This window comes from Bombina bombina, chromosome 2 (assembly GCF_027579735.1).
Source record: "Bombina bombina isolate aBomBom1 chromosome 2, aBomBom1.pri, whole genome shotgun sequence".
Lineage (NCBI taxonomy): Eukaryota > Metazoa > Chordata > Amphibia > Anura > Bombinatoridae > Bombina > Bombina bombina.
This window is the reverse complement of record NC_069500.1, coordinates 1,086,292,088-1,086,309,099: the sequence shown is the minus strand read 5'-3', so window position 1 is coordinate 1,086,309,099 and position 17,012 is coordinate 1,086,292,088. Positions and strand designations below refer to the sequence as shown.

The window sequence follows — 17,012 nt, the reverse complement described above, 5'->3', positions numbered from 1 at the left end:
TTCCAATAAAGGAACAAGGAATGGGATTTTATTCAAATCTGTTCGTAGTGCCCAAAAAAGAGAACTTTCAGACCAATTTTGGATTTGAAGATCCTAAACAAATTTCTCAGGGTCCCATCGTTCAAGATGGAAACCATTCGAACGATTCTACCCACTATCCAGGAAGGTCAATTTATGACTACCGTGGATCTAAAGGATGCGTACCTACATATTCCTATCCACAAAGAACATCATCAGTTCCTAAGGTTCGCCTTTCTGGACAAACATTACCAGTTTGTGGCCCTCCCATTCGGGTTAGCCACTGCTCCAATGATTTTCACAAAGGTACTAGGGTCCCTTCTAGCGGTTCTAAGACCGAGGGGCATTGCAGTAGTACCTTACTTGGACGACATTCTAATACAAGCGTCGTCCCTGTCAAAAGCAAAGGCTCATACAGACATCGTTCTGGCCTTTCTCAGATCACACGGATGGAAGGTGAACATAGAAAAAAGTTCTCTGTCTCCGTCAACAAGAGTTCCCTTCTTGGGAACAATAATAGATTCCTTAGAAATGAGGATTTTTCTGACAGAGGTCAGAAAGTCAAAACTTCTAACCACTTGTCAAGTTCTTCATTCTGTTCCACGTCCTTCAATAGTGCAGTGCATGGAAGTAGTAGGGTTGATGGTTGCAGCAATGGACATAGTTCCTTTTGCACGAATTCATCTAAGACCATTACAACTGTGCATGCTCAAACAGTGGAATGGGGACTATACAGACTTGTCTCCAATGATTCAAGTAGATCAGAAGACCAGAGATTCACTCCGTTGGTGGCTGACCCTGGACCATCTATCCCAGGGAATGAGCTTCCGCAGACCAGAGTTGGTCATTGTCACGACCGACGCCATTCTAGTGGGCTGGGGCGCGGTCTGGGAATCCCTGAAAGCTCAGGGACTATGGTCTCGGGAAGAGTCTCTTCTCCCGATAAACATTCTGGAACTAAGAGCGATCTTCAATGCTCTCAGGGCTTGGCCTCAGCTAGCAAAGGCCAGATTCATAAGGTTCCAATCAGACAACATTTGCGTATATCAATCATCAGGGGGGAACAAGGAGTTCCCTAGCGATGAAAGAAGTGACCAAAATAATTCAATGGGCGGAGGATCACTCCTGCCACCTATCTGCGATCCACATCCCAGGTGTGGAAAACTGGGAAGCGGATTATCTGAGTCATCAGACATTCCATCCGGGGGAGTGGGAACTCCACCCGGAGATCTTTGCCCAACTAACTCAATTATGGGGCATTCCAGACATGGATCTGATGGCGTCTCGTCAGAACTTCAAGGTTCCTTGCTACGGGTCCAGATCCAGGGATCCCAAGGCGACTCTAGTAGATGCACTAGTAGCACCTTGGACCTTCAACCTAGCTTATGTATTTCCACCGTTTCCTCTCATTCCCAGGCTGGTAGCCAGGATCAAACAGGAGAAGGCCTCGGTGATCTTGATAGCTCCTGCGTGGCCACGCAGGACTTGGTATGCAGACCTGGTGAATATGTCATCGGTTCCACCATGGAGACAGGACCTTCTTGTTCAGGGTCCATTCGAACATCCAAATCTGGTCTCCCTCCAGCTGACGGCTTGGAGATTGAACGCTTGATTCTATCAAAGCGTGGGTTTTCAGATTCTGTGATAGATACTCTGGTTCAGGCCAGAAAACCGGTAACTAGAAAGATTTACCATAAAATATGGAAAAGTTATATCTGTTGGTGTGAATCCAAAGGATTCCCATGGAATAAGATAAAAATTCCTAAGATTCTCTCCTTTCTACAAGAAGGTTTGGAGAAAGGATTATCTGCAAGTTAAGGGACAGATCTCTGCTTTATCTGTCTTACTACACAAAAGACTGGCAGCTGTGCCAGATGTTCAAGCATTTGTTCAGGCTCTGGTTAGGATCAAGCCTGTTTACAGACCTTTGACTCCTCCCTGGAGTCTAAATCTAGTTATTTCAGTTCTTCAAGGGGTTCCATTTGAACCTTTACATTCCATAGATATTAAGTTACTATCTTGGAAAGTTTTGTTTTTGGTTGCTATTTCTTCTGCTAGAAGAGTTTCAGAGTTATCTGTTCTGCAGTGTTCTCCGCCATATCTGGTGTTCCAAAGGTTGTTTCTAACAAGTAAATTAACCAGGAGATAGTTGTACCTTCTTTATGTCCGAATCCAGTTTCAAAGAAGGAACGTTTGTTACACAATTTGGATGTAGTCCGTGCTCTAAAATTCTATTTAGAGGCTACAAAAGATTTCAGACAAACATCTTCTTTGTTTGTTGTCTATTCTGGTAAAAGGAGAGGTCAAAAAGCGACTTCTACCTCTCTTTCCTTTTGGCTTAAAAGCATCATCTGATTGGCTTATGAGACTGCCGGACGGCAGCCTACTGAAAGAATCACAGCTCACTCCACTAGGGCTGTGGCTTCCACATGGGCCTTCAAGAACGAGGCTTCTGTTGACCAGATATGTAAGGCAGCGACTTGGTCTTCACTGCACACTTTCGCCAAATTTTACAAATTTGATACTTTTGCTTCTTCGGAGGCTATTTTTGGGGGAAAGGTTTTGCAAGCCGTGGTGCCTTCCGTTTAGGTAACCTGATTTGCTCCCTCCCTTCATCCGTGTCCTAAAGGTTTGGTATTGGTTCCCACAAGTAAGGATGACGCCATGGACCGGACACACCAATGTTGGAGAAAACAGAATTTATGCTTACCTGATAAATTACTTTCTCCAACGGTGTGTCCGGTCCACGGCCCGCCCTGGTTTTTTAATCAGGTCTGATGAATTATTTTCTCTAACTACAGTCACCACGGTACCATATGGTTTCTCCTATATTTTTCCTCCTGTCCGTCGGTCGAATGACTGGGGTGGGCGGAGCCTAGGAGGGACTATATGGCCAGCTTTGCTGGGACTCTTTGCCATTTCCTGTTGGGGAAGAGATATTCCCACAAGTAAGGATGACGCCGTGGACCAGACACACCGTTGGAGAAAGTAATTTATCAGGTAAGCATAAATTCTGTTTTTAAACAAAATACAAACGTTACCTGTAAAATAAAACCTAAGCTAGCTACAATATAACTAATAGTTATATTGTAGCTAGCTTAGGTTTTATTTTTATTTCACAGGTAAGTTTGTATTTATTTTAACTAGGTAGACTAGTTAGTAAATAGCTATTAACTCTTTAATAACTACCTAGCTAAAATAAATACAAATTAACCTGTGAAATAAAACCTTACCTTCCTTACACTAAAACCTAACATTACAATAAAATAAATTAAATTAATACAATACATTTATCTAAATTACAAAAAAAATAAACACTAAATTACACAAAATAAAAAAAACGAAATTATCAAAAATAAAAAAGAATTACTCCTAATCTAATAGCCCTATCAAAATAAAAAAGCCCCCCCAAAATAAAAAAAAACCTAGCCTATACTAAACTCCCAATGGTCCTTAAAAGGGGCTTTAGCGGGGCATTGCCCCAAAGAAATCAGCTCTTTTACCTGTAAAAAAAAAAATACAAACAGCCCCCAACAGCAAAACCCACCGCCTAAGCTCGCCATTGCCCTGAAAAGGGCATTTTGATGGGCGTTGCCCTTAAAAGGGCATTTAGCTCTTTTACTGCCCAAACCCTAAACTAAAAATAAAACCCACCCAATAAACCCTTAAAAAAACCTAACACTAACCCCCGACGATCCACTTACAGTTTTTGAAGACCGGACATCCATCCTCATCCAGACGGGAGAAGTCTTCATCCAAGCGGGCAGGTCTTCATCCAGACGGCATCTTCTATCTTCATCCATCTGGCGCTGAGAGGGTCCATCTTCAAGACATCCGGCACGGAGCATCCTCTTCTTCGGATGGTCAACGAAGAATGAAGTTTCCTTTTCAGCTACGTCATCCAAGATTACGTCCCTTACATTCAGATTGGCTGATAGAATTCTCTCAGCCAATAGGAATTAAAGGGTAAAAAATCCTATTGGCTGTTGCAATCAATGTAAGGGACGCCATCTTGGATGACGTACCTTAAAAGGAAACTTCATTCTTCGTTGACCATCCTAAGAAGAGGATGCTCCGCGCTGGACGTGTTGAAGATGGACCCGCACCGGATGGATGAAGATAGAAGATGCCATCTGGATGAAGACTTCTGCGCGTTTGGATGAAGACTTCTGCCGGCTTCAATGAGGACTTCTGCCCGCTTGGATGAAGACTTCTGTCGCCTGGATGAGGATGGATGTCCGGTCTTCGAAAACTGTAAGTGGATTGTCGGGGGTTAGTGTTAGGTTTTTTTAAGGGTTTATTGGGTGGGTTTTATTTTTAGATTAGGGTTTGGGCAGTAAAAGAGCTAAATGCCCTATTAAGGGCAATGCCCCTCCAAATGCCCTTTTAAGGGCAATGTTTATCTTAGGTTTGTTTAGATTTTCAGGGCCATTGGCAGTTTAGTGTAGGCTAGGGTTTTTTTTTATTTTTTTTGGGGGGGGGGTTATTTTGATAAGGCTATTAGATTAGGAGTAATTCTTTTTTATTTTTGATCATTTCATTTTTTATTTTGTGTAATTTAGTGTTTATTTTTTTGGTAATTTAGATAAATGTATTTTATTAATTTAATTTATTTCATTTTATTGTAATGTTAGGCTTTAGTTTAAGGCAGGTTAGGTTTTATTTCACAGGTAAGTTTGTATTTATTTTAACTAGGTAGCTAGTAAATAGTTAATAACTATTTATTAATTAGTCTACCTAGTTAAAATAAATACAAACTTAGCTGTAAAATAAAAATAAAACCTAAGATAGCTACAATATAACTATTAGTTATATCATAGCTAGCTTAGGTTTTATTTTACAGGTAACGTTAGGGTTAGGTTTAGGGGTTAATAGGTTTATTATAGTGGTGGTGTGGGCGGACGGCAGATTAGGGGTTAATAATATTTAAATAGTGTCTGATGCGGGAGGGCGGAGGTTTAGGGGTTAATAACTGTAATGTAAGTGGCGGCGATGTTAGGGGCAGCAGATTAGGGGTGTTTAGACGTGGGGTTTATGTTAGGGTGTTAGGTTTAAAAGTAACTTTTTTTTTCCCCATAGACATCAATGGGGCTGCTTTACGGAGCTTTTGTTTCCTTGATCGCAGGTGTTAGGCTTTTTTTTTGCCGGCTCTCCCATTGATGTCTATGGGGAAATCGTGCACAAGCGCGTCAAAGCAGCGCTTGTATTTGGGGGAGGTATGGAGCTCAACGCAACCATATCGCCCGCTTAAGCCGGGTTTTTTAAAACCTGTAATACCAGCGCTATTAAAGTTGAGCGGTGAAAATAACGTACTAGTAATTAGCGAGCAGCCATAACGCAAAACTCGTAATCTGGCTGATACTTATTTATAAAGGTTAGTATCCAAGTATAAAAGGGACATGAAAACCCAAAATTATTCTTTCATGATTCAGATAGAGCATACACTCTTAAAACATCTTTCAAATTACCTTGGTGATCAAATTTGCCTTATTCTCATGGTTGTCTTTTATTGAAGGAGCATGTGATGCACTACTAAGAGCTAGATAAAAACACATCTGCTGAGCCAATGACAAGAGGAATATATGTGCAGCCACCAATCAGCAGCTACCACCCAGTAGTGCATTGCTGCTCCTTAGCCTACCTACCTAGGTATGCTTTTCAACAATGGATACCAAGAGAATGAAGCAAATTAGATGTTAGAAGTACATTGGAAAGTTGTTTAAAATGACATTCTTTGTCTGAATAACAAAACATTAATTTTGTCTTTAACATTGTTTAATCATTGAAATACTACAAATAAATAGCATTTTAGAAATCATAATATGCTATAAGTGCTTTTGAAAAGGTATAAATAGAGCCCCCTTGAAAGCTAAAATATGTAAGCAATTGAATCAATATAACTCATATATAAATTTCTTATTTATTATTATTGTTGGAAGAAAAAATATAAAAAAGCAATAGCTATAAACTGTTAAAAAATAACAGAGCTATAATGCTCAATGAAACTTAAAGGGATACTAAACCCACATTTTTTCTTTCATGATTCGGATAGAACATGCAATTTTAAGCAGCTTTCTAATTTACTTCTATTATCAATTTTTCTTTGTTCTTTTGCTATCTTTATTTAAAAAAGCAGGAATAAAAGCTTTGAATCCGGCCTATTTTAGGTTGAGAACCTGGGTTGCGCTTGCTGATTGGATGGCTAAATGCAGGCACCAATCAGCAAGCCCTATCCAGGGTACTGAACAAAAAATAGGCCAGCTCCAAAGCTTTCATTCCTGCCTTTTCAAATAAAGATAGCAAGAGAACGAAGAAAATTTGATAATAGAAGTAAATTAGAAAGTTGCTTAAAATTGCATGCTCTATCCGAATCATGAAAGAAAAAAAAAATGGGTTTACTGTCCCTTTTAATACATTTTTATGAGATATATTCAAAGTGTCTTTAAAAAGTCATGTACTTATTTAAAGTCCTTATGTGGAGAGAATATTTGTATTTTCATCTTTTATTAAATACTTTATGAAATAATATTTTTTATTACAAATTTGTAGGAATAGTTCCCTTCTTCTGCTTAATATTGCCAGTGTTAGAATTTTCTGTAAATAACAGGGAGAAACTACATGTGCAAGAATAGACCTCTATATTAATTTTCTATATGGAAGGCGGGAGTTAGGATCCCAAGTCCTAGAGGGGCTATGAAGGGGTCTTGTCAACTCTTGGCCCAATGCTCTAGCTAATGCACCATTTTTATTTATTTTTCATTTTTGCATCTACAGATGTGGCATAGTAGAAGAGTCAACCAAGAAATACAAAAATTAAGAAAATTTAATTTAAATTCACAAGGGTCAGTAAAATCTCATACAAACTGCAAAGATGCCAACAGAACTTGCAAAAGAGCAATAAAATGGGCTAAGCCAGAACATGAAAAACAGATAGATAAAGAAAGCTAAATAAAAGTTTAAGTACATAAATGCCTTAACTGTAACAGTGATCTCACAGAAAAAATGATCTGCTGGGTGGCATTATCAAGAAGCCGGGTGGGGGCAGTGTAATAGGTTGCAAAATTATAACATGTTCTGTTAAATATAAATTCTACTTTTATCCAAACCAAAAATTAATTGTATAGTTTTACATAAATTAATTTAGTGATGTTTTGTGCAACAGCGCACTGCCTAGAAGAAAAAATATGTGTATATAAAACAGGCATACAAAATCTACGTACCGGGGCGCTAAAAAAGCTATACAAGTGTAACTGAGAAATAAATTAATATATATGGTGTGTAATAAGGAGCCTAAATATTGCAAAGGCACAAATCAAATGCCATTGAATCTAAATAAAATATTAATTTAATAATACATATAATAAAAACAAAAACAAATTAAGTTAAAAACACTACATAAATAAAATATTGTGTCAAGGACCTTGCCTCTCTGGGGGTTATAGTTCCTGTTCCTCCACAAGAGTACTGTTTTTAGGGGCCATCTCTTATGATAAAGATCTTTCTGACAGAAGTCAGGAAGTTAAAGATCCTCAACTCTTGTCTAGCCCTTCAGGCCTCTCCTCGACCGTCAGTGGACCAATGTATGGAGATGATTGGCCTGATTGTGGCTTCTATGGACATCATTACATTTTCTCGGTTCCATTTCAGACCTCTGCAGTTATACATGCTAAGACAGTGGAACAGGGACTATGCGTATCTATCTCCACGAATAGACCTGGATCAGGCAACAAGAGACTCTCTTCTGTGGTGGCTGTCTCAGGACCATCTTTCCCAGGGAACTTGCTTTCACAGGCCCTCTTGGGTGATTGTAACAACGGATGCCAGCTTTCTGGGTTGGGGAGCAGTCTGGGGCTCATTGAAGACACAGGGCCTATGGACTCAGTAGGAGTTGGCTCTGAACATAAACATTCTAGAGCTGAGAGCAATCTTCAATGCTCTGCTGGCCTGGCCTCAGTTAGCTTTAGCCCAGTTTATCAGGTTTCAATTGGACAACATAACCTCGGTGGTGTACATCAACCACCAGTGTGGAACTCTGAGTTCCTTGGCCATGACAGAAGTGGCCCGAATTATTCAGTGGGCGGAGACCCACAACTGCTATCTTTCTGCGATCCACATCCCAGGAGTGGTCAATTGGGAAGCGGATTTTCTGAGCAGACAGACTTTTCATCCCGGGGAGTGGAAACTTCATCCAGAGGTGTTTTCCAGTTTCACTTTCAAATGGGGGCATCCAGAACTGGACCTTATGATTTCTCGACAGAATGCCAAGCTCCTGAGGTACGGCTTGAGTTCATGGGATCCGCATGCAGTTCTGGTATGCAGACCTAGTGGAAATGTCATCCTTTCCACCTGGGAGACTTCCTCTGAGGAAGGACCTTCTACCTCATGGTCCCTTCCTTCATCCTATTTCTCTGAAGCTGACTGGTTTTCTGAGTCGGTCATTGAGACCTTGATCCAGGCTCATAAGCCTGTGACTCGTAGGATCTACCATAGGATCTGGTGTAAATACTTGTATTGGTGTGAATCCAAGGGTTACTCTGGAAAAGGGTTTGTCGGCGAGTACTCTGAAGGGTCAGATTTAGGCATTGTCTTTTTTGTTACATAAGTGCTTGGCGGATGTGCCTGATGCGCAATCATTTTATCAGGCCTTGGTCAGAAACCGGCTTGTGTTTAAATCAGTTACTCCTCCTTGTAGTCTTAATCTTGTTCTTAAAGTTTTGCAGCAGACTCCGTTTGAGCCGATGCATTCCTTAAATATTAAGTTATTATCTTAGAAAGTTTGTTTCTCATTGCTATTTATTCTGCTCGAGGAGTTTCTGAACTCTCGGCACTTCAGTGCGATTCTCCTTATCTTATATTTCATTCTGATGAGGTGGTTCTGCGTACTAAGTTTGGTTTTGGTCAAGAATATTAATCAGGAAATCGTTGTTCCTTCCTTGTGTCCTAACGCTTCTTCTCATAAGGAACGTTTGTTGCAGAGACTGCTGGACAGCAACCACCTGAGAAAATCACAGCTCATTCCATGAGGGCTGTTTCTTTTTCCTGGGCCTTCAAAAATGAAGCTTCTGTGGAACAGATTTGCAAGGCTGCAACTTGGTCATCTTTACACACTTTTTCCAAATTTTATAAATTCGATACTTTTGCCACGACTGAGGCTTCCTTTGGGAGAACGGTTCTTCAAGCTGTGGTGCCTTCTGTTTAGGTTTCTTGTCTTGTCCCTCCCTTATCATCTGTGTCTTCTAGCTTGGGTATTGATTGCCAACAGTAATTATGATGATCCATAGACTCACTGTGTCATTAGAAAGAAAATTGTTGCCTACCTAATAAATTTATTTCTTGACACGGTGAGTCCATGGCCCGCCCTGTATTTTCAGACAGTTTCTTTTTATATAAACCTCAGGCACCTCTGCACCTTGTGTTACTTCCTTTCTCTCCTTTCCCTTTGGTCGAATGATTGAGGGATTGTGGGTAGGGGAGTGATATTTAACAGCTTTGCTGTGGTGCTCTTTGCCTCCTCCTGCTGGCCATGATATTAACAACAGTAATTATGATGATCCGTGGACTCAAGCGATAACCATTTGCATCAGGTCTCAAAAAGTGCTAGATTTCAAAGTTGTATTTTGGATTGTGCTTGAGTACAACACTTGTAATATGAGCACAATGAAAGTGATATCTATTGAAAGTATAGGGCAAACTAAGCTGAAAGTTTTTGCTTTGTTATAATGCTTTGGTTAAACGCACCCTGTACTTCTAATCTAGCCCATAGGGTTTCCAAACCTTACTGCCACCTCTGGTTCAGAGTTAAAATATTCCAGACTGAGCCGTCCAGGGGGATAAACATGTTCTACTTTGGTGCAAATGGTTGCACGAGAGCCAGTGGCGGGGTTACATGAGTGATTGCTTGTGCGATCAATAGATGCTGCATTTTTTTTTTTTTAACAATAAAAAACGTTGACCTGCCACTGCCTGCACTGATATCATGTGAGTGTGACATGATGCTTCACTAGAGTCTCTGACTACAGGGGTTAGTGTTTCTGTTTTACCCATTGGTGTGTGTGTATGTGTGTATGTATGTATGTGACTGTGTGTGTATTTATGTATGTATGTTTGTGGAACCAGCAAATTACAGACCTTGTTACTACAGCCAGGGGGGGTGGTGGGTAAACAGTGTCACTATACAGTACCACTATATACAGTACAGGGGGGCTGGACCATGTCACAGACTACTGTGGTCACTTTATAAAGTACTGGGGCAGGTAGGGGCAGGCCAGCCATCTCACCGGCAGATTACAGACTGTGTCACTGACTCACTATATACAGTACTTGTGGGTTAAACAGTGTCACTATATACAGTAATAGGGGGTCAGACCATCTCACAGACTGTGGGCACAGGGTACCTCCTTTTGTAGACGTAATCTGATTCGCATTTTTTTTCTGTGTTAAATGTAAAAAAAAAAAAAGATATGTTTTAAATTCACTTTTTTTGGGGTGTGGGGGGCCCTTCTTAGATTCTTGCACCTGGGCCCTGTGGTTTCTAGTTACGCCTCTGTCTGTGCAGTTGTTCAAAATGTATCTTTACGTATGGAAGCAATGCTTACTGCGTTGAAGAATTAAAAAGCAAGATCTCAGAATAGTTGTAATATAAATTCACTCTATAAACGAATATGAAACAAAATGACTAGTAGTTATTACATTTTTACTCAAAAGACAACTCATATTAAAACTGTCTGCATCATGTTCAGTTCAATATTTTTTTTAAATAGTTATTATAAGTTTAGTAGCTGTAATATTAGAAGAATTTGAATATTTTGAATTTCGCAAACATACTCGTTAGACATTATTTTAATTACTTTATATGCATCTAATGTGTTTTGTTTTCAACCCACAGTTTTTACAATCTTATATGGAAATATCAAAAGCATTGGGCGACAATGAGAGCCTAGGAAAAGCATATGAAGCAATGGCAAAGGCCCTAGAAAGGTAAGCTAGTTTTCCAATGGCTTCCTGTCACTGCAGATTTATTCATCTGTGAAAGACTTCAATTGCCAGATATCTGTCACATCCCATTTACTGGCTTAACGTTTTAAGCACTGCCCTTCTACTGTGACCCTTTCAGTCTAAGTTATTTGAAACAAATATAGTTTAAAAGGGCAGAATGAAGCCATATCAAAGTATTTCCTGTTTAAAGGAACACTGACAGGTAACTGCCGATGTTTATACATTTAATATGTGTACAATAACAAGCACATGTATTCAAGTAAAATGCATTTTTAGCTTAGTACTTACTTTACGTCTTGCTGTATCTTCATGTAAACACATATCAAATAATGATGCATCATTTCTTTATTTATGGATGTCCAGCTGTCTGTAGCAATTTTCCCATACAGTTGCTTTACCACAAACGTCAATCTATAACCAGCTAAATTTAACACCTTCTCTGCATGACAGATATTAATGTATTGTACATTGAAAGGTTCCACTAGCCACTCTTACAGTCACAGATTGAATACACAGCTATACGTGAAATACGTTTTGAATTGCCTTCTTTAAGATGAAACAAAGAAAAAGTTGAGTACAATGCGCCATTAAAGGGACAGCAAATGTAAAATATCCCTTGTATTTTATAAAAATGTCCTTTAAATAGTCAATATAACCTCACAATTAAAGCTTAATTGCTTTTTCTTAGGACTTTTAAAATGCCTTAACTCAGCAGTTCTGCAGCACTCTCCTAGCTACCCCAAGCCCGAATCACAGTTGTTGCAGGGCAGCATAGACATGAGGAACGCAACAGCCTGCTCAGATTTACTATGTTTCCTGTTACCCATGCATGTTTATTACTTACCAGCTGGCAGCGAAATGTATACATTGGATCATGGTGCGTAAGACAATGTGATTCATTGTTTTCATCGCTGAAACATACTAATGACCAAGAGAATGAAAACTTAATAAACATCTTTGTTGCAACCTAACAGGGCCTTAAATTATTTGAACCATCCCACAATGCATTTGACATGTTAGTGGAGTTTTTTCCCCTGTAGATATTGATATTACTATGTATTTTATTTTTTACAAAGCATGATATAATGCAGGTTTGTTTTAGCTCTAGAAGGATTGAAAGTAAGTAAATTAGTGTTACTATATGGATATGTAATATCTGAATTATCAGTAAGGATTTGATTGGTCTCAAAAATGTTGGTCAGTTTTAACCATATCATTAATTATTTTGATTGAGCTTATCAATCTTTCTCCAACATTGGTGTGTCCGGTCCACGGTGTCATCCATAACTTGTGGGAATATTCTCTTCCCCAACAGGAAATGGCAAAGAGCACAGCAAAAGCTGTCCATATAGCCCCTCCCAGGCTCCGCCCCCCCAGTCATTCTCTTTGCCGCTCTGAACAAGTAGCATCTCCACGGAGATGGTGAAGAGTATGTGGTGTTTAGAATTTCTCAGCAGGCAGAACCTGATGTTGTGACATTTAAATTTAAATTAGAGCATCTCCGCGCATTACTTAAGGAGGTGCTATCTACTCTGGATGATTGTGACAATCTGGTCATCCCAGAAAAATTGTGCAAGATGGACAAGTTCCTAGAGGTCCCGGTGCACCCTGATGCCTTTCCGATACCTAAACGGGTGGCGGACATAGTGAATAAGGAGTGGGAGAAGCCAGGCATACCTTTTGTCCCTCCTCCTATATTTAAGAAATTGTTCCCTATGGTCGACCCCAGGAAGGACTTATGGCAAACAGTCCCTAAGGTCGAGGGGGCAGTTTCTACACTAGCCAAACGCACGACCATTCCCATTGAGGACAATTGTGCTTTCAAAGATCCTATGGATAAAAAATTGGAGGGTTTGCTTAAAAAGATTTTTGTACAGCAAGGTTACCTCCTTCAACCTATTTCGTGCATTATTCCTGTCACTACAGCGGCGTGGTTCTGGTTCGAGGAACTGGAAAAGTCGCTCAGTAGGGAGACTCCGTATGAGGAAGTCATGGACAGAATTTACGCACTTAAGTTAGCTAATTCCTTTATTTTAGACGCCGCTTTGCAGTTAGCGAGGTTAGCGGCGAAAAATTCAGGGTTTGCAATTGTGGCGCGCAGAGCGCTCTGGCTAAAGTCTTGGTCGGCGGATGTATCTTCCAAGACAAAATTGCTTAATATCCCTTTCAAAGGTAAGACCCTTTTTGGGCCAGAATTGAAAGAGATTATTTCAGACATCACTGGGGGAAAGGGCCATGCCCTCCCACAAGATAGACCTTTCAAGGCTAAGAATAAGTCCAATTTTCGTTCCTTTCGCAATTTCAGGAACGGACCGGCTTCCAACTCTGCAGCCTCTAGACAAGAGGGTAACGCTTCCCAGACTAAACCAGCTTGGAAACCAATGCAAGGCTGGAACAAGGGTAAACAGGCCAAGAAGCCTGCTGCTGCTACCAAAACAGCATGAAGGGGTAGCCCCCGATCCGGGACCGGATCTAGTAGGGGGCAGACTCTCTCTCTCTTTGCTCAGGCTTGGGCAAGAGATGTTCAGGATCCCTGGGCACTAGAAATAGTCTCTCAGGGTTATCTTCTAGAATTCAAGGGACTACCCCCAAGGGGAAGGTTCCACATGTCTCACTTATCTTCAAACCAAATAAAGAGACAGGCATTCTTACATTGTGTAGAAGACCTGTTAAAGATGGGAGTGATACACCCAGTTTCAACTGTGGAACAAGGTCAGGGGTTTTACTCAAATCTGTTTGTAGTTCCCAAAAAAAAGGGAACTTTCAGACCAATTCTGGATTTAAAAATTCTAAACAAATTTCTTAGAGTTCCATCGTTCAAAATGGAAACCATTCGAACAATTTTACCTACAATCCAGGAGGGTCAATATATGACTACTGTGGATTTAAAGGATGCGTATCTACATATTCCTATCCACAAAGATCATCATCAGTTCCTAAGGTTCGCCTTTCTGGACAAACATTATCAGTTCGTGGCTCTCCCATTCGGACTAGCCACTGCTCCCAGAATTTTCACAAAGGTGCTCGGGTCCCTTCTAGCGGTTCTAAGACCAAGGGGCATTGCAGTGGCACCTTATCTGGACGACATTCTAATTCAAGCGTCGTCTCTTTCCAAGGCAAAGGCTCATACAGACATTGTTCTAGCCTTTCTCAGATCTCACGGGTGGAAGGTGAACGTAGAAAAGAGTTCCCTGTCTCCGTCGACAAGAGTTCCCTTTTTGGGAACAATAATAGATTCTTTAGAAATGAAGATCTTCTTGACAGAAGTCAGAAAGTCAAAGCTTCTAAACGCTTGTCAAGTTCTTCACTCTATTCTGCAGCCTTCCATAGCTCAGTGCATGGAAGTAGTAGGGTTGATGGTTGCAGCAATGGACATAGTTCCTTTTGCTCGAATTCATCTAAGGCCATTACAACTGTGCATGCTCAAGCAGTGGAATGGGGACTATACAGACTTGTCTCCAAAGATTCAAGTAGACCAGATGACCAGAGACTCACTCCGTTGGTGGTTGTCCCAGGATCACCTGTCTCAGGGAATGAGTTTCCGCAGACCAGAGTGGGTCATTGTCACGACCGACGCCAGTCTATTAGGCTGGGGCGCGGTCTGGGATTCCCTGAAAGCTCAGGGTTTATGGTCTCGGGAAGAGTCTCTTCTCCTGATCAACATCCTGGAACTGAGAGCAATATTCAATGCGCTCCGGGCTTGGCCTCAACTAGCGAAGGCCGGATTCATAAGATTCCAGTCAGACAACATGACGACTGTAGCTTACATCAACCATCAGGGGGGAACAAGGAGTTCCTTGACGACGAGAGAGGTATCCAAAATCATCAAATGGGCGGAGGATCACTCCTGCCACCTATCTGCAATCCACATCCCAGGAGTAGACAACTGGGAGGCGGATTATCTGAGTCGTCAGACTTTCCATCCGGGGGAGTGGGAACTCCACCCGGAGGTGTTTGCCCAGTTGACTCAATTATGGGGCATTCCAGACATGGATCGTCAGAACTTCAAGGTTCCTTGCTACGGGTCCAGATCCAAGGATCCCAAGGCGACTCTAGTGGATGCATTAGTGGCGCCTTGGTCGTTCAACCTAGCTTATGCGTTTCCACCGTTCCCTCTCCTTCCCAGGCTTGTAGCCAGGATCAAACAGGAGAAGGCATCGGTGATTCTGATAGCTCCTGCGTGGCCGCGCAGGACTTGGTATGCAGACCTGGTGAATATGTCATCGGCTCCACCATGGAAGCTACCTTTGAGACAGGATCTTCTAGTACAAGGTCCATTCGAACATCCAAATCTAGTTTCTCTGCAGCTGACTGCTTGGAAATTAAACGTTTGATTTTATCCAAGCGTGGGTTTTCAGATTCAGTGATAGATACTCTGGTCCAAGCCAGAAAACCTGTGACTAGAAAGATTTACCATAAAATATGGAAAAGATATATCTGTTGGTGTGAATCCAAGGGATTCTCCTGGAGTAAGATTAAAATTCCTAAGATCCTCTCCTTTCTCCAAGAAGGTTTGGATAAGGGATTGTCAGCGAGTTCTTTAAAAGGACAGATTTCTGCTTTATCTGTCTTGTTACACAGACGACTGGCAGCTGTGCCAGATGTACAAGCTTTTGTACAGGCTTTGGTCAGAATCAAGCCTGTTTACAGACCCTTGACTCCTCCCTGGAGTCTAAATTTAGTTCTTTCAGTTCTTCAAGGGGTTCCGTTTGAACCCTTACATTCCATAGATATCAAGTTACTATCTTGGAAAGTTCTGTTTTTGGTTGCTATCTCTTCTGCTAGAAGAGTTTCTGAATTATCTGCTTTGCAGTGTGATCCACCCTATCTGGTGTTCCATTCAGATAAGGTTGTTTTGCGTACCAAGCCTGTTTTTTTTCCAAAAGTTGTTTCCAACAAGAATATTAACCAGGAAATAGTTGTTCCTTCTCTGTCGTTTGTTACACAATTTAGATGTAGTCCGTGCTTTAAAGTTCTAGTTAGAAGCAACAATGGATTTCAGACAAACTTCTTCCTTGTTTGTCGTTTATTCTGGTAAGAGGAGAGGACAAAAAGCTACTGCTACCTCTCTATCTTTCTGGCTGAAAAGTTTCATCCGATTGGCTTATGAGATTGGCGGACGGCAGCCTCCTGAACGAATCACAGCTCACTCTACTAGGGCTGTGGCTTCCACATGGGCCCTCAAGAACGAGGCTTCTGTTGATCAGATATGTAAGGCAGCGACTTGGTCTTCTCTGCACACTTTTGCCAAATTCTACAAATTTGATACTTATGCTTCTTCGGAGGCTATTTTTGGGAGAAAGGTTTTGCAAGCCGTGGTGCCTTCTGTTTAGGTAACCTGATTTGCTCCCTCCCTTCATCCGTGTCCTAAAGCTTTGGTATTGGTTCCCACAAGTTATGGATGACGCCGTGGACCGGACACACCAATGTTGGAGAAAACAGAATTTATGCTTACCTGATAAATTACTTTCTCCAACGGTGTGTCCGGTCCACGGCCCGCCCTGGTTTTTTAATCAGGTTTGAAAAATTTCTTTCTCTATACTCTACAGTCACCACGGCACCCTATAGTTTCTCCTTTTTTCTCCTAACCGTCGGTCGAATGACTGGGGGGGGGCGGAGCCTGGGAGGGGCTATATGGACAGCTTTTGCTGTGCTCTTTGCCATTTCCTGTTTGGGAAGAGAATATTCCCACAAGTTATGGATGACGCCGTGGACCGGACACACCGTTGGAGAAAGTAATTTATCAGGTAAGCATAAATTCTGTTTTTTTTTTGTTTTGTTTTTTATTTAAATTGCATTCATAAGCTATATGTTTATAATATTTAACAGTGTTTTTAGAATGGATTATAATTATTTAGTGACAGAGTAGGGGTTGTCATGGTATAACTAAACCAGTGGTAATTTTTTTTTTTGATGACAATAATGATTCTCTTTTGTGTGCTATTGATTAATACCAGGATATCTGCCAAGCTGTAAATTCTGATGTGATTGTTACAAAA

General features: G+C 41.0%; 1 protein-coding gene across 1 annotated transcript in view; it reads left to right on the top strand.

Annotated features, from left to right (window-relative positions):
- The window catches only part of TTC29 (tetratricopeptide repeat domain 29), a 779,602-nt gene that overhangs the window by 482,562 nt on the left and 280,028 nt on the right, over window positions 1-17,012 (top strand). The window contains exon 8 of the mRNA XM_053703717.1: window positions 10,904-10,995. Within this exon, the coding sequence (XP_053559692.1) occupies window positions 10,904-10,995 (92 nt within the window). The remainder of the gene's footprint in view (window positions 1-10,903; window positions 10,996-17,012) is intronic.